The sequence below is a fragment of the Charadrius vociferus genome, unplaced genomic scaffold (assembly GCF_000708025.1).
Source record: "Charadrius vociferus isolate BGI_N301 unplaced genomic scaffold, ASM70802v2 scaffold111, whole genome shotgun sequence".
Taxonomy (NCBI): domain Eukaryota; kingdom Metazoa; phylum Chordata; class Aves; order Charadriiformes; family Charadriidae; genus Charadrius; species Charadrius vociferus.
Window position 1 is genome coordinate 2,417,281 of NW_009647046.1, and position 18,527 is coordinate 2,435,807.

The 18,527-nt window shown below is 44.9% G+C and overlaps 3 protein-coding genes across 3 annotated transcripts in view; 1 reads left to right on the forward strand and 2 right to left on the reverse strand.

Annotated features, from left to right (window-relative positions):
- The first annotated feature begins 592 nt into the window (after nt 1–592).
- C1QTNF4 (C1q and tumor necrosis factor related protein 4) lies at nt 593–2,124 on the forward strand. Its single transcript, XM_009895634.1, has one exon. It carries the CDS (start codon nt 593–595, stop codon nt 1,694–1,696), a length of 1,104 nt encoding a protein of 367 aa, XP_009893936.1. The 3' UTR covers nt 1,697–2,124.
- A 2,667-nt stretch (nt 2,125–4,791) lies between these two features.
- FAM180B (family with sequence similarity 180, member B) lies at nt 4,792–7,821 on the reverse strand. The gene is made up of 3 exons (XM_009895635.1): nt 7,755–7,821; nt 5,792–5,871; nt 4,792–5,235 (listed from the first exon to the last, which is right to left on the reverse strand). The coding sequence occupies exons 1-3, from the start codon at nt 7,819–7,821 to the stop codon at nt 4,792–4,794; spliced, it is 591 nt and encodes a 196-aa protein (XP_009893937.1).
- A 5,432-nt stretch (nt 7,822–13,253) lies between these two features.
- The window catches only part of NDUFS3 (NADH dehydrogenase (ubiquinone) Fe-S protein 3, 30kDa (NADH-coenzyme Q reductase)), a 6,309-nt gene continuing 1,035 nt past the window's right edge, over nt 13,254–18,527 (reverse strand). The window contains exons 2-6 of the mRNA XM_009895700.1: nt 17,546–17,643; nt 17,127–17,276; nt 15,139–15,264; nt 14,730–14,849; nt 13,254–13,500 (exon numbers count right to left, since the gene is read on the reverse strand). Coding sequence (XP_009894002.1) covers nt 13,333–13,500; nt 14,730–14,849; nt 15,139–15,264; nt 17,127–17,276; nt 17,546–17,643 — 662 coding nt within the window. The 3' untranslated portion in view covers nt 13,254–13,332. The remainder of the gene's footprint in view (nt 13,501–14,729; nt 14,850–15,138; nt 15,265–17,126; nt 17,277–17,545; nt 17,644–18,527) is intronic.

Genomic DNA, 18,527 nt, shown 5'->3' on the forward strand with positions numbered 1-18,527 from the left:
TTCACAGATTCATGGTGAAGTTTGTCTGTATAATGGGGTCTACCAACTTACTTGGCTTCCAGCTTCCACATCCTGTGAAACAGCTAGTGCAGTGCTAGGGAATGTCATCTGCATGGGAATCTCTAGAGCGTATGTCCTCTTCTCCCTGCCCTTCAGCTGTATCTCAACTGTATAATACAGGGTCTGCGTAAGGCTTTGTTTCATCTTTGGTCTTATGAATAAAGGCACTACAAAAGGGAGCTCTGGCAAAGCCCCAGCAAACTCTGAGATCCATCTGCATTGTGAGCAATACAGTGTTTTGCAGACAAGCTTTAGGATAGCCAGGCTTTTGAAGGAGAAGATTCTTTTTCTTCCTACAAGTACAGGCAAAAAAAGGTCCAGCTCTTGCTAGGAAAACATCAAAATGGTGCTGGGATCTGAACTGAGGTGTAGTCCCGTACGCTGGTCAGAGAATGCACTAGAAACTTCTCAATATTTGGACATAGACCTTCATGTATACTTAGCAAGATTCAGGTCTCAGTTTCAACTGGAGTATGAGGTGGAAATTAATGGTATTCCTGCTAAAATATGCTTCTTTTTCCTTTCAGATACAATGATGACACGGAAGGTTCAGATCCTGTTTGGCTTCCTTTGCTGCATGATTTTTTTGCCTGCAGATGGCTTCCCAGCTGACACCAGTACTGAATTTCGCTCTGCTTTCTCTGTGGCCAGAACCAGCAGCATGGAAGGGAGCTCTGAGATGGTCATTACCTTTGACAAAGTGTATGTGAACATTGGCAATGACTTTGATCCCAAGACTGGATTGTTCCGCTGTCGGATCCCTGGAGCCTACTACTTCTCCTTCACTGTTGGGAAATACCCAAAGAAAAACTTGTCTGTCATGCTGATGAGAAACAAGAATGAGGTACAAGTGATTGTGTATGATGAACATCACCGCAAGGAACGGAAGGTAGCCAGCCAGAGTGCCATGCTGCAGCTTGACTACGGTGACACGGTTTGGCTGCGTTTACATGGAGATCCCAAGTATGCTCTTTACAGCAATGTGGGCCCCTATACAACTTTCAATGGCTACCTAATCTATCCAGACACTTCTGCCTTCTTCCAGAATGCTCTCAGCTCTCAAGAGCTGGGGCCACACCATCACACTATTCAGCAATTTCCTGGAGAGCAGAATGAAGCTTCACAGCGACATGTGTTATCTGATCAACCAAACAGGGAGCAAGACCCTCGCTCTGCATTTTCTGTTGCCCGCTCGCAAAGTCTCCTGGGGACAGATGACAAGCAAACCCAGCATGAGCCAATCACGTTTGACACAGAGTTTGTGAACATTGGAAAAGATTTCAATTCCTCCACTGGCATCTTCTCATGCCGTATACCCGGTGCATACTATTTCTCCTTCACCATTGGCAAAATGCCCTTTAAAACTATGTCAGTGAAACTTATGAAGAACCACAATGAGGTGCAGGCCATGATCTATGATGACAACCACTCCAAGAGGCGAGAGATGCAGAGCCAGAGTATCATGCTGCCTCTGCAATATGGGGACACTGTTTGGCTCTACAGCCATCAGCACGATGGCTATGGTGCCTACAGCAACCATGGCAAGTACATCACCTTCACAGGCTTCCTGATCTATGCAGAGGCTCAGCCGAAGCAGCTTCTGGGTGCCAGCTCACCCCAAGGGTCAAATAATTAAATGCAGGTGTGAAAGGAGCATAAGAAAAGCCAAGGTGCCATGAACTTGGATATAGCTCCTCTTCGAATGTCATCTTCTACTTTAGGCATGCTATCATGTGTCCAGTGCTTTCCTTCTGCTGCACGCTTTTGCCCTGTCTGCAGGGCCACTGCTGTGTCTGCCATTCATCCATAGAAAGGTCTTTGCAGGTTGTATGTGTGTGTCCTGTGTTGGTGTTTGATTTAAGCATAAAGCATGACGTAGTTTTGGGGCAGGGGTGGGGCAGTGTAGTGAGATGCTGAGAATCAGAGAAACACTGCAATAATAGTTCTGCAGATTCCCAGCACCCAGAAAGCAAAGGATGTGGTGACTTGCCTTGCAGATCTGGGGAGGGAATAAATGTAATGAAAATGAATGTAATAAAAATACAAAAGATGTAAAATTTTCTCAGATTGGAATTTGTTGTTATTTGTGAGACTTGTGTTCTTGTCACTGGCTGAGGTACCAGTTCAGGAGAGAAAGAAGCATGGTGATTGTATGAGCTGCAGTATGTGTTACTGAGCCAATTTGTCTGTGTACACTCTTTTTTATCATTTGTGTGTGTGAAGTGTTGGTACCTCTTATGATTTTATTCCAAGTTTCACAATATTTGGCACTTTTCTTAATCTGCTGGTGATGAAGTCAAGAAGCTGTGTTTGAGAATCTCAGCTTCCATTTAATGAAAATAATGCATTTAGAAAGAAACAAAAAGGTAGGCTTCTAGCACCTTGTAGTAAAGGACGAGGGCTCAAATATACAAATGGACCATCCTCTGAAAGCTCAGAAGCAAGGTACGCAAGAAGAATAAAAAATGCCTTTTTAAATCTCTCAATATTTGGGCCGGAAGCAGGCTCATAATGTATAAGTGTGAGTAGTATCATGCTGTGCAATGGCAGCGTTCCCTGCAAGGGCATTACATTCTCCAGAGATGAGCTCCTTGAATACAAGGGCACCACTAACCTGCCATTTGCTGTATCAGTAACCTAGTGCAAACAGGAGCAGAGGTACCATTAAGTGATATTTTCAGCATGCGTGTTCCAGTGGTTTCTCACATGCTGTGTTCTGCCAAACCGTAGCGCTGCTGTAGAGAGACTGATGTGGCTGTAGAGGGCTCTGGTGTGTTCCTCCAGGGGCATAGGGACTGACAGCAGAATCCACTCGGGAGGGTGGTAGGAAAGCCGAAGGCTGGAGGCTTCATCGTAGTGCAATTGGTGCTCTTTCAGTCGAGCTAAACCCTGCTTTGTCTCCCAAAATACACAAACTGCAAAAGTGCATCATCTTGAGCATGCACAAAACTTTGTGACATCACTTGAGTTTAATTTATATCATCTTAACAGAGAGCAATGCTCTTAAACTGATCCTAACAAAATCCTCATTCAAAACAGTGTATTTGCACCTGAGTCACCAAGCCCACCCCGTCAACCTTTATCCAGACATTCATATAGCTCAGACTGTGTATTCTCCAGCAAGACAATATTTTCATGCACTAGCACTATCCCAGCTCGGCTTTTTGATGACGTTCTCTGCTCAAACTGGACTTGTCTGCAGCCACTCCCTGCCTCCGTCACTCCATACATATCCTAGACATTAAAGACTGGGGGCATATTTGGGAAAAAGATGAAGGGTAGAGATTGGAGGTGTGGAAAAAAACAGCAAAAGTATAGAAGAACGTTAAGTGGAACACTAGTTTACTAGAAGTTATACTTCAGATAAAATGCTAATCTTAGCTCCCACATCCTTTGGGAAAAACAAACGTGAACAAACAAACACAAAAAAAACTAAGCAACAAACAACCTGCTTTATGAACTGTGTTAATCTATCTTCTCCTGTCACAGCCCTAACCTGACCTCTAAAACCATTCTCTGTGGCATCTTGCTTCCAGGCTACTTATTCCTGCCTCACCATTTCTCCATCTGTTGGGCAACAACAGCTTGGAAAAAGATTAACTAGGTCAAAAGCTAGCAGTTCCCACTTTGAATGTCACACATGCCTCCTTGGTTGAGCATGGAAAATTAAGAGTATGTTGATAGAAAGGGAATTATGGATCCCATCATCTAAGCACATGCAATGAATGTTCAAAATTAATGTACCTATAATAGCAGTGGGAAACCTAGTAGAAATAAAAAAAAAAAAAAATCAAAACCCTCCAGAGTAGATAATTACATTTATTTAATTCCACACTGCAATGTGTAAGACAGAGAAAGGTTAATGACCTCTTTCTATAAAATAATTGTATTTCTGATTTTGAGGGTAGACATTGTGTATTTATTATGTTTGGCTTGTAAAGTGCCATAGCTGTACAAAGAACTTCATAGAAGAGGTAAAATATGCTGAAGAAATAACTAGGTCACAATCCTCAGGAATTTAAATGAGATATAAGGAAGTATATTCCAAACTGATAACTGACACAAAGCAGTTTACATGTGTAAATACGATATACAAATACTAAAAAGCTTCATGGAATACATATATTGTCAGGTTGCTTTTTAAAGAAAAATGAATACATGAGATGGGAAACTGCTATGGACACATAAAATGTGATGCCACATGAGCAGAAAGCTGAAATTAAATATGTGACCTATATCATCAAACACAACAAAATCTGCTTAGCTGGTTACTGGAGAGGAGAAAAAATACTGTATTTGGTTGAAACCACAGCGGGAATACAAGGAGGCCGAACTGAATTATCTGAAATGAAGTCAGCTAGGGCACCAGTGTAATATCCTGGGAAAAAACTGCCAGGGCATCTCCCCAGCAAGCATCAGTGATCAAGAGACATAACACATCTACATAGCACTGCCCCCTTCAGCACAGCCCACTTGAAAAACAAAAAACAAACAGAGGAAAAAAAGAACCAAAACACAAAAAAGGGTGAAAAGCACTTTATATTTTTGTCCTGTTTAATTTAAAAATAAAAGCCTGTGTATAAATCCTTAGAGGGTTGTCAGCGCAATGCAGAAAGCAGGACAAAAAGCAGGGTGTATTTGTACAAAGTCCTGAATAATGTGGAAAGCATGCAAAATAACCAAGGCTGCTGCTGAAGTCAGGTGTGTCCTTTCCTACAGTAGTTTCCCTTATTAAGTGTCTCTCTTTGTCCTGCCCAGATTAGAACGATAGAAATGTTTCAGGGATGCTAAATGGGAAGGCTTCTCCTTCCAGGGCCAGGAAGCCAGGAGAAGGGTGGTGTTTGCAGGGCAGAGCCCCTTGCAAAGGTCACGAAAGATTTCATCGACTAGCTGAGAGAAAAAACTAATCCAGAGATTTTTATCCAGACCCTGTGTGGAGCGAACCTGATAGGCACAGTAAACACTGGTGAAAAGGAGACGGTCAAACTCTGTTAGAGGCAAGGCGGTATCAGTCAGTGAATAATATCTCAGATGCTGCTCAATCTCTGTTGGTGTTTTGGGAACTTCATCCTCTAAAATCTGCATGAACCGCCGTGTCGGGCGCAGGGAGGCCAGCTCTTCATCCTGCAGCCGGATTGTCCTGTTGGCCTGAATATCCAGCCCTCCCCAGAGCATCTGGAAGAGAAGAGCAGCATGCGCACGGGAAGCCCAGCACAAACCCTCCGCTGGTTATAATTGAGCTGTGAAGCCACCTGCAACGCTGCCAAATCTTGCTCAGGCCGGACCGAGAGGCGGACGCTCCCTGACTCGCTGCCCACGGCCCGCCTACTCCCTCTCCATGTCCTTCTCCACCAGTCCCACACCCCTTTTATGACCAGCCCCACGCCTCAGTTTCCCCATGGGACCCGTCCAGCTCTTGCCTCCCCCCCACCTCTCCCGCCACAGTCCTGCCTGCAGCAGCTCCCGGCGCAGCAGCCCTAGGTGGGGGGATGTCCCTTGTCCCACCCCAGAGCTGTGAGGTGCCATGGAGGGGGTCAGAGCCCCCTTCAGCTGCACCCTGCAAGGGGAGGGAGCACAAATGCAACTAGGGCATCGCCGAGGCATTTTCCAGGCGCTCCCGAAATCTGGGAGGGATGAGAACAAGCAGAATGTGTGAGTTTTTACGTGCATGCAGGTGGGAGCGCAGGCGCTAACAGTGCCTCGGCCCACAGGCCCCCAACTCCCAGGAGACCTCTAACATGACGTCGGCGTCCTCTGGGCTGCGACGGGGTGCGTTGGCACCGGCACCATCCCTGCTGTGAGGGTGTTCATCTGGAAGACATCAGAAAGAGTTTGATAGCACAAGACCACAGCCCTTCCTGGTTTTTTTTGTCATTTGGTTGTCTGTCAATAATGTCTTCAATATTTCTGAGCTGCCACTCATCGCTTGCCAAACATGACAGATGCTAACCACGGGATTTTGATGAGGAAAACAGGCTTTTCAAGAGAAGCAGAAGTGGTCAAGGGAGGCAAGTGCAAGTTTTCAGTATGATGGCCCTTAATCCTGCCAAGAGAGCTAAAGGGTAAAGTAGCAAAGGCACCTGCTTTGGCAGGCAGCAAGGAAGCCCCTCTCGCTAGGTGCGTTGTGAACTGATGGGTTTTGATTGCTTGGCAGTTTTTGCTAGGAGAAAGTGATGCTTCCCAACAGGTTGAGGGTGCTGGGGAGGCTCCTCAAACTGCTGGTGGAAACATAACCTGATGCTTATCCTGGTTTTATACTTCTTCCCTGAGCACCTGCTGCTGGCAGGGGCGGAGCGTGAGGGTAAAAGAAACCTGGTCATATTCATTATGGCTCTTGTCATGTCCAGCTAATTCCTTGCTGAGCGACCCATCATCATTTAAACTGGGAAAAATGGGTACAAGGGCAGAGGAAGGGAGCTTGTTAATACGAGAGTCACATTAATCCTAAAAAAAAATCTTCAGTTTTCATTTGCTACTTCTAATGCTTTAACTTTCTGCATTCGTTTTGCCTTTATTATTTCTTTCTTTGTGAAAAAAAGGAGACACAACTAGCCTTAGTCCAAGACTGTGAGAGGGAGGCTGCAGCTCCTCCCTTCTCTGTGTTGATCAGCATAGTCCTGTAGCCAAGACCCTCTTCTACTGCTTGCAGACTCATCCTTCAGATCAGGAAAGATGAGACAGAAAAAGCTTGAATACAACAGCAAGCTCTCTGACACATTTTTTTTTTGTTCCTTTTTACATGGATGAAGGCTTTTTTATACAAAAAAGAGGGAGAATTTGTGTTCAGTACCTCAGAGTTAAGGTCAGCAGGTGCTTATAAAAAGCAGAAAAATGATTTAATGCTGTGTGTGTGCGATGACTACTACCAAACCTCGCTTCCAAGTTTCCATTCGTGATTAAAGCTTTTCAGGGAGATGTACGAGCTGCCTGAAGAAGTGCACTGCCACCCCCCAGGCTGCGGAGGTTTGTTTCTCTGCACAGCTGCAGGCTCCCTGATCCAAGCCAGCTGTGGCTTTGGAATGTGAGCCGGGATGGAGCTGCTCTTTCCTACCCCTCCATGGGTGTGCCAGCAAGGCTTTTAGCTCAGGTGAAGATACTACATCAACCGAAAATTTGTTTGCTGGGCTTCTCGCTGCCAGCTGACCTGCTAAGACCACAGATCCCTCTACTGAGAGACATCTGATTGGCTGCAAAGTCAGTGAATTTGTTGAATAGCCGCCAAACTGCTGTTACTGGTAACTGTCTTGTAAATATAGGCAGCGTTAGACTTTTGAGCAGAGTAAAACAAAAATTAAACAACGCATAACGAATAACGTATTGAAATAATAATGTAAGTGTTCTTTGGAGATAGGAAAACAGTCCCTTATTTACTTTATCATTCAACAGTCAGGGTTTTTTCCAAAAAAAAAAGCATCATCTAGAAAATCCACAAACACCGTTACAGGAGCAGACTTTTTCAGTGGAGACCCAAGAAAACCCTCCCCCTGCCACCAAACATAGTAGCAGGTCTTTGTCCTGCAAGGAGGTACAAGTGTCTCCCCCACTGAGCAACCCCCAGCTGGGGCTCCTGCCACCGCGCTCTCTCCCGTGGCAGCACAGCTGGCCGAAGCAGAAGGCAAAGTGTCGTGCCACTGGCGTTGCACGAACGCTTGCCAAGCCAAAGAAGCCGCATCGCTAGCAGGTGCACTCCCTACCTGTCAGCCTCTGGGACCCAGCGAACACGCAGAGGATCAGCCAGGCGTTGAACGGCACCTGGGCCATGGCAGCCCTGCCCAACAGTCGCTGCCACCCCCTCCGTGGACAGTGCCGAGCGTGAAAAGAGAGCCGTTCCCTGTGGCGCCTTCCCTCGCCGCTTCTGGTCCCAGCAGCCTCTGTTGGAACGGATCCACTGTTCTGCGTTCCTAGTTGCAGTCCTGGGAAGGGCTTGCAGTTCAACTTGCTGACCCCGAAGGATATTTTCCGTCATATTTTGGAAACTTGGAAGATTTTGTTGTGAAGTTTTTGGCAGAAATGTTTACGCTTCTTTTCCAAAGACTGGTTTCCCACTGCAATTTATTATAGGAAGCTATTAGTAGCAAGAAATTTCACTACACATGATTGCCTCTGAAGAAGGAAGTACCTCCTGGTCCCTTCTTCCTCCTCACAGTGCCTCTGTCACATCTCCATGACACTTCCGCTCAGCTACTTGGCCTCATTTCCAGTTTTTCTTTTTCCTGAGTTCGAAAATGTACAAACAACCCTGAAATGTCACAAAGGGATAAGGCCGGCAGTCTGTGCAGATTCAGGGAAGGGCAGTAGCAGCCGAAATAGACAAGCAGGCAGAAGAAATGCCATTTGTTCAGCTCTCCACCAAAACTCCTGTAGGGAGAACTCAATATACAGACCTAGCAAACAGCAGAGACCAAAGCCAGCCAGGCTTTAGCACCTCATCGTCCTCTCCTGTGGCAAGGCTTCTGGGTTATGATGAGCACAGTCTGCCTTAGATGTTGTGAATTACATAGGTGAAACTTCATCTGATTCCCTTTGCAGCAAATATCTGTTCTCTACACACCTTTGCACTTTTATGAGTGCCTAATCCCCAGTCAAGCTGTTCTCTATTTCTGCTCTGTATGGCACAGTACCGTCCTGGGTTCTCCCAACAGGTTCTGGGATGCCAGGGTTATACAAATGTGCAATAATATGTATAAATAAGTAATAATACCATCTCCCTCATGTTAAAGGGGGAAAGAAGTCTGTCTAGAGAAGAGAGAAAGTGGAGCTGAAATGCATACTTTTCTCCGCAAGTTACAGGGTGTCAGTTTGTGGTGACTACTGTCACCAGACAGTTTACTGAGGGTAGGGATGATGTTCCAGTTAGTAAGTTGTCAGTGTGCAAAGTAGCACATCTTGTGAAACTTGAAGAACATGTAGCTGTACCTGGCAATATGCAGACTCACACCAGCTATGAAGAAAAGCACCAGGTAATGTCAGAGTCCCAGATTTCTCACGGGAGGAGGGGCCCTCCATATCCAGAGCCATTCTTACTCTCCGTTTGGGTCAAAAAAAGACCTGTGTTTCTGTCATAGCCTTGGCTATCTTCAAGCCAGGCTACGCTTCTTCCAGTTTTCATTATTTTCTGCTGCTTATGCTTTAGCCGCATTCCTTTCTTCTGGGATGAGATACTTTTATTAAACTGTGAATCACATGCTGTTCAAGAGGCAGCCGCTGATGACCCATCTGTGCAGTCAGACTGATGTGCCTTCTGTTTTGTGCCAGAGTCCCTTACAATCCACAGTGTACACGTGACTTTGTCTGGAAGTCAGTATGCAAAAAAACCCAACCCTGCGTCTCGTGGGCTGTGAAACAGCCTCGCTTTAGCATGCAGCGTGTGACACAAGCAGGAGTCCAGGATTTTGGCCAACATTTGCGAAGACCATATATGATTTTGTCAACAAGAAAATTTCCTAGGAACAGCTTGCAGCTGAAGTGCCTAGAGCAGGATACCCATGTTGGTGGGAGGGAGAAGAGAGGAGGCTCAGAGGGTGCACTTCAGTGACTGATACAGTGGCAGGCGGGGGACAAGCATCAGTGGTAGATGCTGCCTTGAGCTGGGGGGATTTTGTAGAATTGCCTCACTATCCCGCACAGAAAAGCAGTTGCAGAGTGATAAACATATGCCTTAGTTGTTTGTAAAGGATTAGTAACTATGTGGTGCACAGAAACAAGCCTGAGTTTCTGACAGCTGCCCGTAGTCCCCACATGTACGAGTGCAATGTTCGGCGGTGCACCTGCTCCTCCTGAGGCATTTTGTCCTTGCCAGGTATTCACAGCTGAGTGTGCACAACCATGCCCCTCTGCACTCCCCCTGGTCACAACCGTCTGTTGTAGGAGCAGTTTCAAAACATCACGTCAAGCCAGGTTTCTGCAGGGGCACATTGGCTGTTTTCATCCTTTCCACCGTGACCGCCTGAAGCAGGAAGATGGGAAAGATACGAAGGATCAAAAACTTCAGGAGCTGATTGGATGCTGGTTGAGGCACAAGGTGTAGTTCATACAGCACCAGAAAGACCTCTTTCGGGAGGGAGATGTCTTTGAGATGGGACTGCAGGGAGATAAGCAGCATCTTCACGAAAGGGAAATTCTGCTTATGGAATTGGAGAAGTATCTTGCTTCAACAGTCCCCAGCATGGGTCTGTCTGGCAGGTGCTCAGGGGAGGAAGGTGAGGAGAAGAGGAAGGTTGAGGAAAAGGGGGAAGGAAGAAGGACATACACAATTCCCAGGGAAGGTGAGGTTTGAGTCACTAGAGAAGAAGGAAGAAAACCTTGAGCGAAGTAGAAGTGAAGCACTGATTGTAACCAGACGGGACCTCCACTGTTAGACTGGTATTTTCCAGGTATGGTGCTGCTGGTCCTTATGCAAATGTTTTCCATGTCTTTTTCTTTCAGTTTGTGAGCAGCATCCACTGCTTGAAGGAGCAATGGGCTGTGTGACAGTGACAGGGAGGGCCCCATCCCACTGCGCCTACTGCACAAAAGGAGCCCCCCTCAGGCCTCACACAACTTGGAGATGATGTCATGGGATGCAGTGTGATGGGTGATATGGGGCATGTTGTCATCCAGCCTGACCTTCCCTAGTCCAAAAGCCTCTGTTCTGCAGGAGTGCAAGGCCCAGCTGAAATCCCCATCTGGATTTTGGCAGGAGATCAATTCTAAGGACCTATACAGACTGTGTGGGCGTGATGAGGGCTGATACTCTGACACCATCAATAGCCACATCCTCAAGGAGGAGAGTTTTCTTGCTCGGCTGAAGGAAGAAATGCCAGAGTTCTGGAAAATACCAGCAAAACCTACTCAGCTGGGGAAGCTCAACATGGTGACTGTGAGTCATCGCCTAAAGTCTATTTGTCCCCACAGTAGCAGAAAATCTCTCTTCTGAACAGTGCGTCTGTAAGTCAGCTATATCTGACTTACATCTCATCCAACATCCTCCTACAGTTGGGAAATCCAACCCAGGCAAACAAGCCTCGTGGAGGCTGGCAGTGTGGACCAGGCACGGACAGAGGATTTGGAAGACGGCTTTGTGCTTAACCAAGCTGACCACAGCCTTGCCCAGCATGAAGCAAATGCCCACCAGCCACAAGGAACCCAGAGCGAGGAGGATCCATGGGCAAGAACAGCCCCTCAAGCTCAGGAGCCATGGAGGAGGTAGTGTGCCAACACTGGCAGTACTTTGTGAGGCTCTGTGACCTCTTGTGCACTGGGATAACGCAGCTGGGTGAATAAATTGCACTCTTCATTACCTTCCAGCCTTCTCTAATGAGAAGAGAAATTTGGGTCCATTAGCAACTATTCCACGTATTAAAGACCTGCTGGAGCCAATGCCTGTGCCCACAGGGCTGGCTACTTTTCCACATTCTTCAGCAAACCTTGCATGTTGTCTAACTTGACAGGGCATTGCATCTAACATTTCTTGATGTTATGTCAATCAAATTCTCCTGCATGAACGTTATGTTTAAATGGCCGTTTTCCTTCTCTTCCTGCTACCATCAGTTTTCTGACTTATCATACTGGGAAATACCTATTTTTTACAATACATAAACCATGAGTCTTGGCATGGTGCCTCAAGCAACCTGGGATGGAGGAGGGACAATGTAGGGGGGAAATGTGCCTTATAAAGAACTTTTACAGCAACAGAAGTGGTGCCAGGAACTTTTCTGTCTTGTGCAATAGGCATCAGCATGCAAAAAGAGCCACTGCAACAGAAAACAGAAACAGCTGTGGAACATGTTGTAGGAAGGACAAAAAGCACATTTCCTATTTAATCAACTCAACTGATGGCAGATCCAAAGTGGAGCCAAGAATTGTACAAAACCCCAAACTTCTGATGCTTTGTGTTCCCTTCTCTTTCCTCTTTCCCATAAAGAACCATAACTTTTAAGGTGAGGGGCAAATGCTATTAATTTTAACTAGAGAACACTGTTCTGAGTCACATCCTAAACACTACCAGCCACAGCAGCCTGAAACAAATTAAAAAAAAAAGAGAAAAGAATTTAAGAAGTCCGTGTTTACAAGGCCGAAGTAGAAACACAAACACGAAACCTGATTCTTACCATAAAGTTCAGCTCTTTTTTCTTTAAAACAGATCACATTCTAGCTACGATCAGTACTTGTCCCTTTTTTTTTCTTAATTGAATTTATTATTGTCCTATCCCTTCCTCCATCCCATACTCTAAACTCCCCCAAATCCTTTTTTGAATTAGTGCTTTTACAATTCAGAAGTTTAAACAGCTTTTGAATTATTTTATGAAGTCTCTTATACAATAGTTTTCAGATCTTATTGAGGTCGGTCAGCTTTCTGATGCAGAACTGTGTGATGCATTTTCTGGACAAGGGATGTTAATTGATGATTGCTGTAATGTAATCCCATTTAAACAGGTGGTGAGTGGACTGAAACTACAGTATTTTTCCAGGCTTTTGGAGAGAGCTGAGATTTTCCACAAGAGCAAAGACCGTGGTAATGCTATTATATCACACAGCTCAAAATAATTGGAATAGTGACAAAAAGGCATAGACTCTTTGTCTATGGGGCAAGGGAAGGGAGATATTTTTGACTGCAGGAAAAAGCACAGTCAGAAGATGGTGGAGAAAGCACACTGCTTGATTGTGAAGAAAAACACAACATGAGGGAGTGGCACATGAGAGGTTACCTGCAACTCCTTCTTCCGCCAGGAGAACAGGAACTGACCTAATTCCCAAGGAAACAGTGCAGAGATTTCCACAATCGTTTTGGTCTGCATCCAGGTACATCTTGTGTTGTCCTAATAACGACTGTATTAGAACCATTTACAAAGGCTTTGCCTGTTTGCTATATTATTACTGTCTTCCCAACATCCATCTTGGAGCTGAAACGCTGCTGTCCCATTGCTTAAGCTACACAGCTGCTTCAGTACAGTCTCCCAGTGAGTGCTCAGGTTATGATTTATGCCTGCGGGGACAGCTAGCAGAAGCAGTGTATATAAAGAATCATAGCCACAAGGAATGCCTGGACTCAATTCAATTTGCAAACCAAAAAGGCAAATCAAGCATCTCAGAACTCCAAGCAGCAGATAAACATCTATCAGTGGGATTATCAGGATTGTAAATTAGCATCCCTCACCCTCTGCTTTTCATTGGGTTTGAAAACAACATTATTCATGTGACCACAACAGGCAAGAATCTCGTATCAATTTTTATTATTATAAATACTATGTTAGAACAGAAAGGATGGTGCTGTGCATCCGCTCCATTCTGCTGCTATTTTGCATCTTCTTTCTTGGCTCCTGCTTCTATTTTCAGGGGTTCTGGAGCTGCACGATAGGCAGGAAATGCCTCCCAAGGACTATTCAGATCAAACTTGCGAAATTCCTGAGATAGCTCCACAGGTTCTGCCACTACCCGTTTCACTTCATCATCATACCGCACCTAGAACAGTGCAAAGGACACAGGCCAGTTATTTTCATACAGTCCCCATAGCATCTCTGCTACTAGCTGTACACAGTAATGACCCAGACCACCCTCTGGTACAGGCAATCCTACTTCTTATGCCACGGACAGGCCACTGGCCTCTGCCACAGCTTCAGTTCTCCTCATTATTAAACAAGAGCCCTGCAGATGCCACCACAATCTCTGGACTCTCCAGGGAAACCCTGGTCTTCGCTACCACATACCACAGGTGTCCTGACTAACCACCCTGAATTAGCAGTGCCCAGCCGACAGTCCACATGAAACAACACATTTAGTTTGTCCTATGACAAAGGAATTTCTCCTGAGTCACTGAAATAAGGTGGCCCATCCACCCGGCACAGCTGGGGACTGCTCTCATGAATCTTTATAATATGGCAGTTTGTTTGGTTTTAGTTGTGCTTCTTAGCATAACACTCAGAACATGGGACAAAAAGACAACCAGGGTGAAATGCAGGTGAGTACCAGACACTTCTGATTGGTTTCCTTTATCCTCACTGTGCCAGTCCAGATCTCCAAACCGCAGCTCAGGAGATGCTGCCTGGTCTCACTTGCGGGATTTGCTGTTATTTCTATTTTTCTTAAAACCCTCTGTTGCTTGCAGAACCTCACTGTTTTCTCCCGAGACTCAACTCAGTCTTAAAACTGCACCAAATATGACTGCTTCTGTAAGGTGGTCATTTGAAACTCAACAGATACCAAGCACACTCATTCAACTTGCGGTTTGACATACAGAGGTAAATATTTGATTAATGGCAAGAGTCAGTTCAACCAGAGTTTTATAATCTGAGCCTACAAAAAACTCAACAAAGCAGAGTTCCAACTGCATTAAGATCAGTTCAGTCCTTTACTCCTCTGGGAATGTCCAGTTTTGCAGTGGAAAGTTTACTCTTCCAGAAGACACGCTAAAAGCTGGAGCACTTTCTCTGCCTGACAAATGTCTTTGGTATACAGCACATTAAAATTGCCCAATGTCTCTGGCCTTAGGCTGCCTTATTACAGATGACACTTTGTGATGACTTCAAATTTTCATGCAGGAGATCTATACAACTCCTCTGGAACACAGACAAGTGAAACATCCGTAGTGCCTTTTGGACAAAGGATCGTAAAGCAGTCACATCTCTGTACCGAAACTCAGATAAGAGTATTGGAGAGATTAGAAAACTTTAGACATGAGCATTATCTCCTACCTCCACATAACCAGAGAGTGGAAAGTCCTTCCGGAAAGGATGACCCTCAAACCCATAGTCTGTGAGGATTCGCCTTAGATCAGGGTGGTTGGCAAAGAAAACACCATACATGTCCCAAACCTAAATGAAAGGGAGCCAAGTAAGTTAAATGAGACTAGGAAAAAAACACATTAAGGTGTTCTATTATGTCCATAGAATTTCAGTTACATGCCTGGCTTTGTGCAGTGCCAGCAAAACTGATGCAGGAACTCATTCAAAAGCAAATCAAACACCCTTTTAACTCCTACTCTGAAAAGGCAGCTAGGGAAACACTTCTCTCTTTCTTCCTCAGGGCCCTAGAGGTAAGTTTAATCAGGAAAACACAGCCCCTCTCCACAAAGTCTCTGCTCCCAAGTACATTGGCACTCACCTCTCTTTCATACCAGTTTGCTGCCTTGTGCACAGGCACTGCTGAGTCAACAGGTGTCAGCTCATCGGTGTATGTCTTCACACGGATCCGACTGTTGAACCGCAGAGACAGGAGATTGTACACAATCTACAGCCAAATAAAAGAAGGCATTGGTCTTGTACGGTGTTTATGGATCTCTTTGCATTACAGTAGTGGCTAAGCAAAGCCACACAAAGACTATTTCAAATATTTTTATCAGCAGAATCACATTCAGCACTTCAGAGCTGAGCACTAAACGACACTACTACAACTGAGGTTCCAATAGCTTATCGATTTGGTCCTTAGAAGTGTAACAAAAATGGTGTGAGATTTAGAAAACGTGACTGATGAAGAAGAGCTGAAGTGAAGAGGGATACTAAATCTTAAAACAGAATACTGAAGGGATGGCAACACTTGACAATAGTCTTCTAACAGTCTGTCACAAAGAAAATGGCTGTTACTCTCAGCATCCAGTGGGAGAAAGCTAAGAAGAAATACACTTAATTTTCAGCAAAGTAGCTGGATACCAGAGAAAATTTCTAACTTTTATGGTGATATGTACTAATAAAAAGGCTGCTTATGAGGATTACTAGAACCTCAGGGGAAGGCGAATACTTACTGCAAGCAGACTGAAAAAAACCAAACCCGAACCTTTGTAAGAAATTGTGTAGCCTTGTTTGATACTGCCTCTGTGAAGATGGCTGGAAAAGGTGAATTCATTAAGGTCTATACTTCTACTATTTCTATGAATGTAGATTTTTGAAAGAAAAGTCTTGAATTAAAAAATCTCCAACTTCTTCAGAGACTGGAGGCCTTTGAATTAATGAAACTCGCTCTACAACTCTCGGGATTTTTGCCTACTTACGAGTTACATTACTAAGTCAAAGCTGTTATTAGCAAAGCAAGAAGGAGCTATATTTGAAAACTACAGACATCTGATTAGCTAATATAGATAAGGCAAACCTGCCACCCCTCGCTTTATGAGCAGCTGTTGGTAAGCTATTTAATGCCACAAGATAAACCAAAGGGGGAAAATAAACCAGCTGCTTTTCACTATCCTGGTTATTTGCTGGGAACTAAAAATTTACCAATTCACTTCTCTTGCCCAAAAGACACTCTGCCCAGATTAGACAAGGGAAGACAGACATCTCTTCATCCATAGAGCTGCCTAAACCATAGCCAGCCTCCTACAGCATGTGAGCCCTAGGTGTTTTCTGCCACTGTCTTTTACAGATCTTCCTAAGTTAAACTACAGTAACATCTTTGCAGTAATACTGTGAACAAGGCTTTCTAATAGCAGGTATGAAGACAATACCCTGAGTCTCTGTTTTCTCCAAAGATGTATCTTTTCTTTTCTTATTTGCAGCTGCAATTTTTCTGCAGCTGAAAAGCTATACGGTGAGATACTCAAAAGCATCTGTGGGAACCCAATCTTCAATATTCACTGAAAGCCAGTGGAAGTTCAGTGACCGAAATCTGAGAGCTTTCTGAAAATCTGTCTCATCTCCCTAACTTTCACGGAATGTTTTTAAAACAACTAAATAGTTTGTTTTGTTTTAAAAGAGGAAAATTGTTATGAAAATTGATGGGTTTTAAAGAAAAACATCATCAGTTGTGTCAACAGCAGCTAACAGGCCTAAGTGGAAGAAGGAAGAGCACCAATTCACATCTGGCCAGAAAGTCTATAGACATTTTGGTTAAATGAAAACAAAACAAATCAATCAAACAAAAAAAAAACCAACAACAAAAGACTTTCAGCAAAGCACAAAAGGAAAGCCAGACTAAGAACCCACGCAGTATCAGTTCTGCTACCGTTTCCACGATCAACAGATTAAACAAAACCCAGCATTTCAGAGTGGATTTTCTTTTCGCTGTCAGAAAGCAAAACACGTGGTCAGAGCAGCAACAGCACCTGCAGCCACCAGCACTTGTGAAAATCTCCAAGTCCTGCACCTATGAGCAGTTCTTACCTCAAAGCGGTACTGCCGAGATGGGACATCAACAGCAGTCAAGTCAGCCAAGGATTTGAACTGGGCATTAGTGTGATCTCGAAGGAAGGTCAGAACTGGAATGATCCCATCTGGATGGATCAAAAGCTCCAGCTCATTGAAACAGGTCACCTAATGAAAACAGTGGAAACGGCATGAGCACAAACACCAACAGGACTGAACATTACACTGAATCCAGTGGAACACCCAAGCAAAGAGAGTATATAGTACAGCAGACGCGCAACGACATCAGATAAAGGAGCTTAATAACAGCAGTAACTTTCATGTAACTCTAGCAATCTTTCATCCCCAGAACAACTTCTGAAAACAGCTAACAAACAAGTAGTGTGTTCACTGGGTCTTGTCCCCCCTACAAGAACAATTTCTTGAACAGCACCTACCTGTACTTGCTGGATATACTTGGGCAGAATCTCAGCCACGTACTCCCCAAAAGCACATAGCTGCTTCTGTTCTACTTCATTTTTTGGTCTGACAGTGGCTAAAGAGAAAAATAAAGCTCACAGATTACGGCAGGGAATACAGAAAGCTACAGCAAGAAGAGTAGTAGCTCCCATCCCTGACTTAAATATCTCTTTAACCAGTCTAGCTGCCTCTCAGTAGCTCTAGCAGAAGCCAGGCAGCTTCAGGTAATCTGCAAAGTTTGTTTATAGTAAATCCAAAGATAAACACAACATAAACGTATAGTGGAATATATAGGATGCTGTAATAGAGACTAAACTACAGCAACATATATGTATTGTGGTACACAGTACATGGAATTAGACTTTGATAAGGAAGGAAGTTTGCACCAGTACTAGACAGCAACTTTTTTGTGCACTGTAAATACAGCAGGAAGAACAGTCCAACAAGATGACAGAGAAGCAAATCACAAGATCAAAAAGAGAGCGGCAGAGATGACAGAACGATCTGAACTTAGACACTGCTCGCGCCACTCAACAGCGTCAAGAAAGGATTATTTTTTTCTTCGTAGACAAAATAATCCTGGTTTTATTTGATGTGCCAGCATCTAAGCCATCAAAACCCCACAGGATCTGCTGTTGCTTTTTTTTTTTTGGTTATGATTACAAACACCCCTCAAGACAGGGGGTGACACGGGGCTGCGAAGCTGTCACCCAGGCACAGCTTTGGGCAGCAGGCGCAGGCAGGGCCCCGAGAAAGGACGCACGGGGATCAACGGGGCCGCTTTTCCGCGCAAAATAAATTCAGGTTTAAGGGTGACGGGCACCAGCCGTGTCCCCAGGCGCTCGCCAAAAAGGTCACACGGCACGGACGCTTCCTGAGGGCAAGCAAACGCCAGCGGGCCGGGACACAAGCGCAGGCCTCCGCCTCCGCCACCCCCCCAGACCCCGACCGCCGGGCCCC

What these genes read in the sequence shown, in the direction of transcription:
- C1QTNF4 (XM_009895634.1), top strand. Translation starts at nt 593, where the DNA reads ATGATGACACGGAAGGTTCAGATCCTGTTTGGCTTCCTTTGCTGCATG.
- FAM180B (XM_009895635.1), bottom strand. Translation starts at nt 7,821, where the DNA reads ATGGCCCAGGTGCCGTTCAACGCCTGGCTGATCCTCTGCGTGTTCGCT. An exon ending in TGGGTCCCAGAGGCTGACAG is followed by an intron (nt 5,872 to 7,754) that starts GTAGGGAGTGCA and finishes GATGTCTTCCAG; the next exon opens with ATGAACACCCTCACAGCAGG. An exon ending in ACGCCGACGTCATGTTAGAG is followed by an intron (nt 5,236 to 5,791) that starts GTCTCCTGGGAG and finishes CTTCTCTTCCAG; the next exon opens with ATGCTCTGGGGAGGGCTGGA.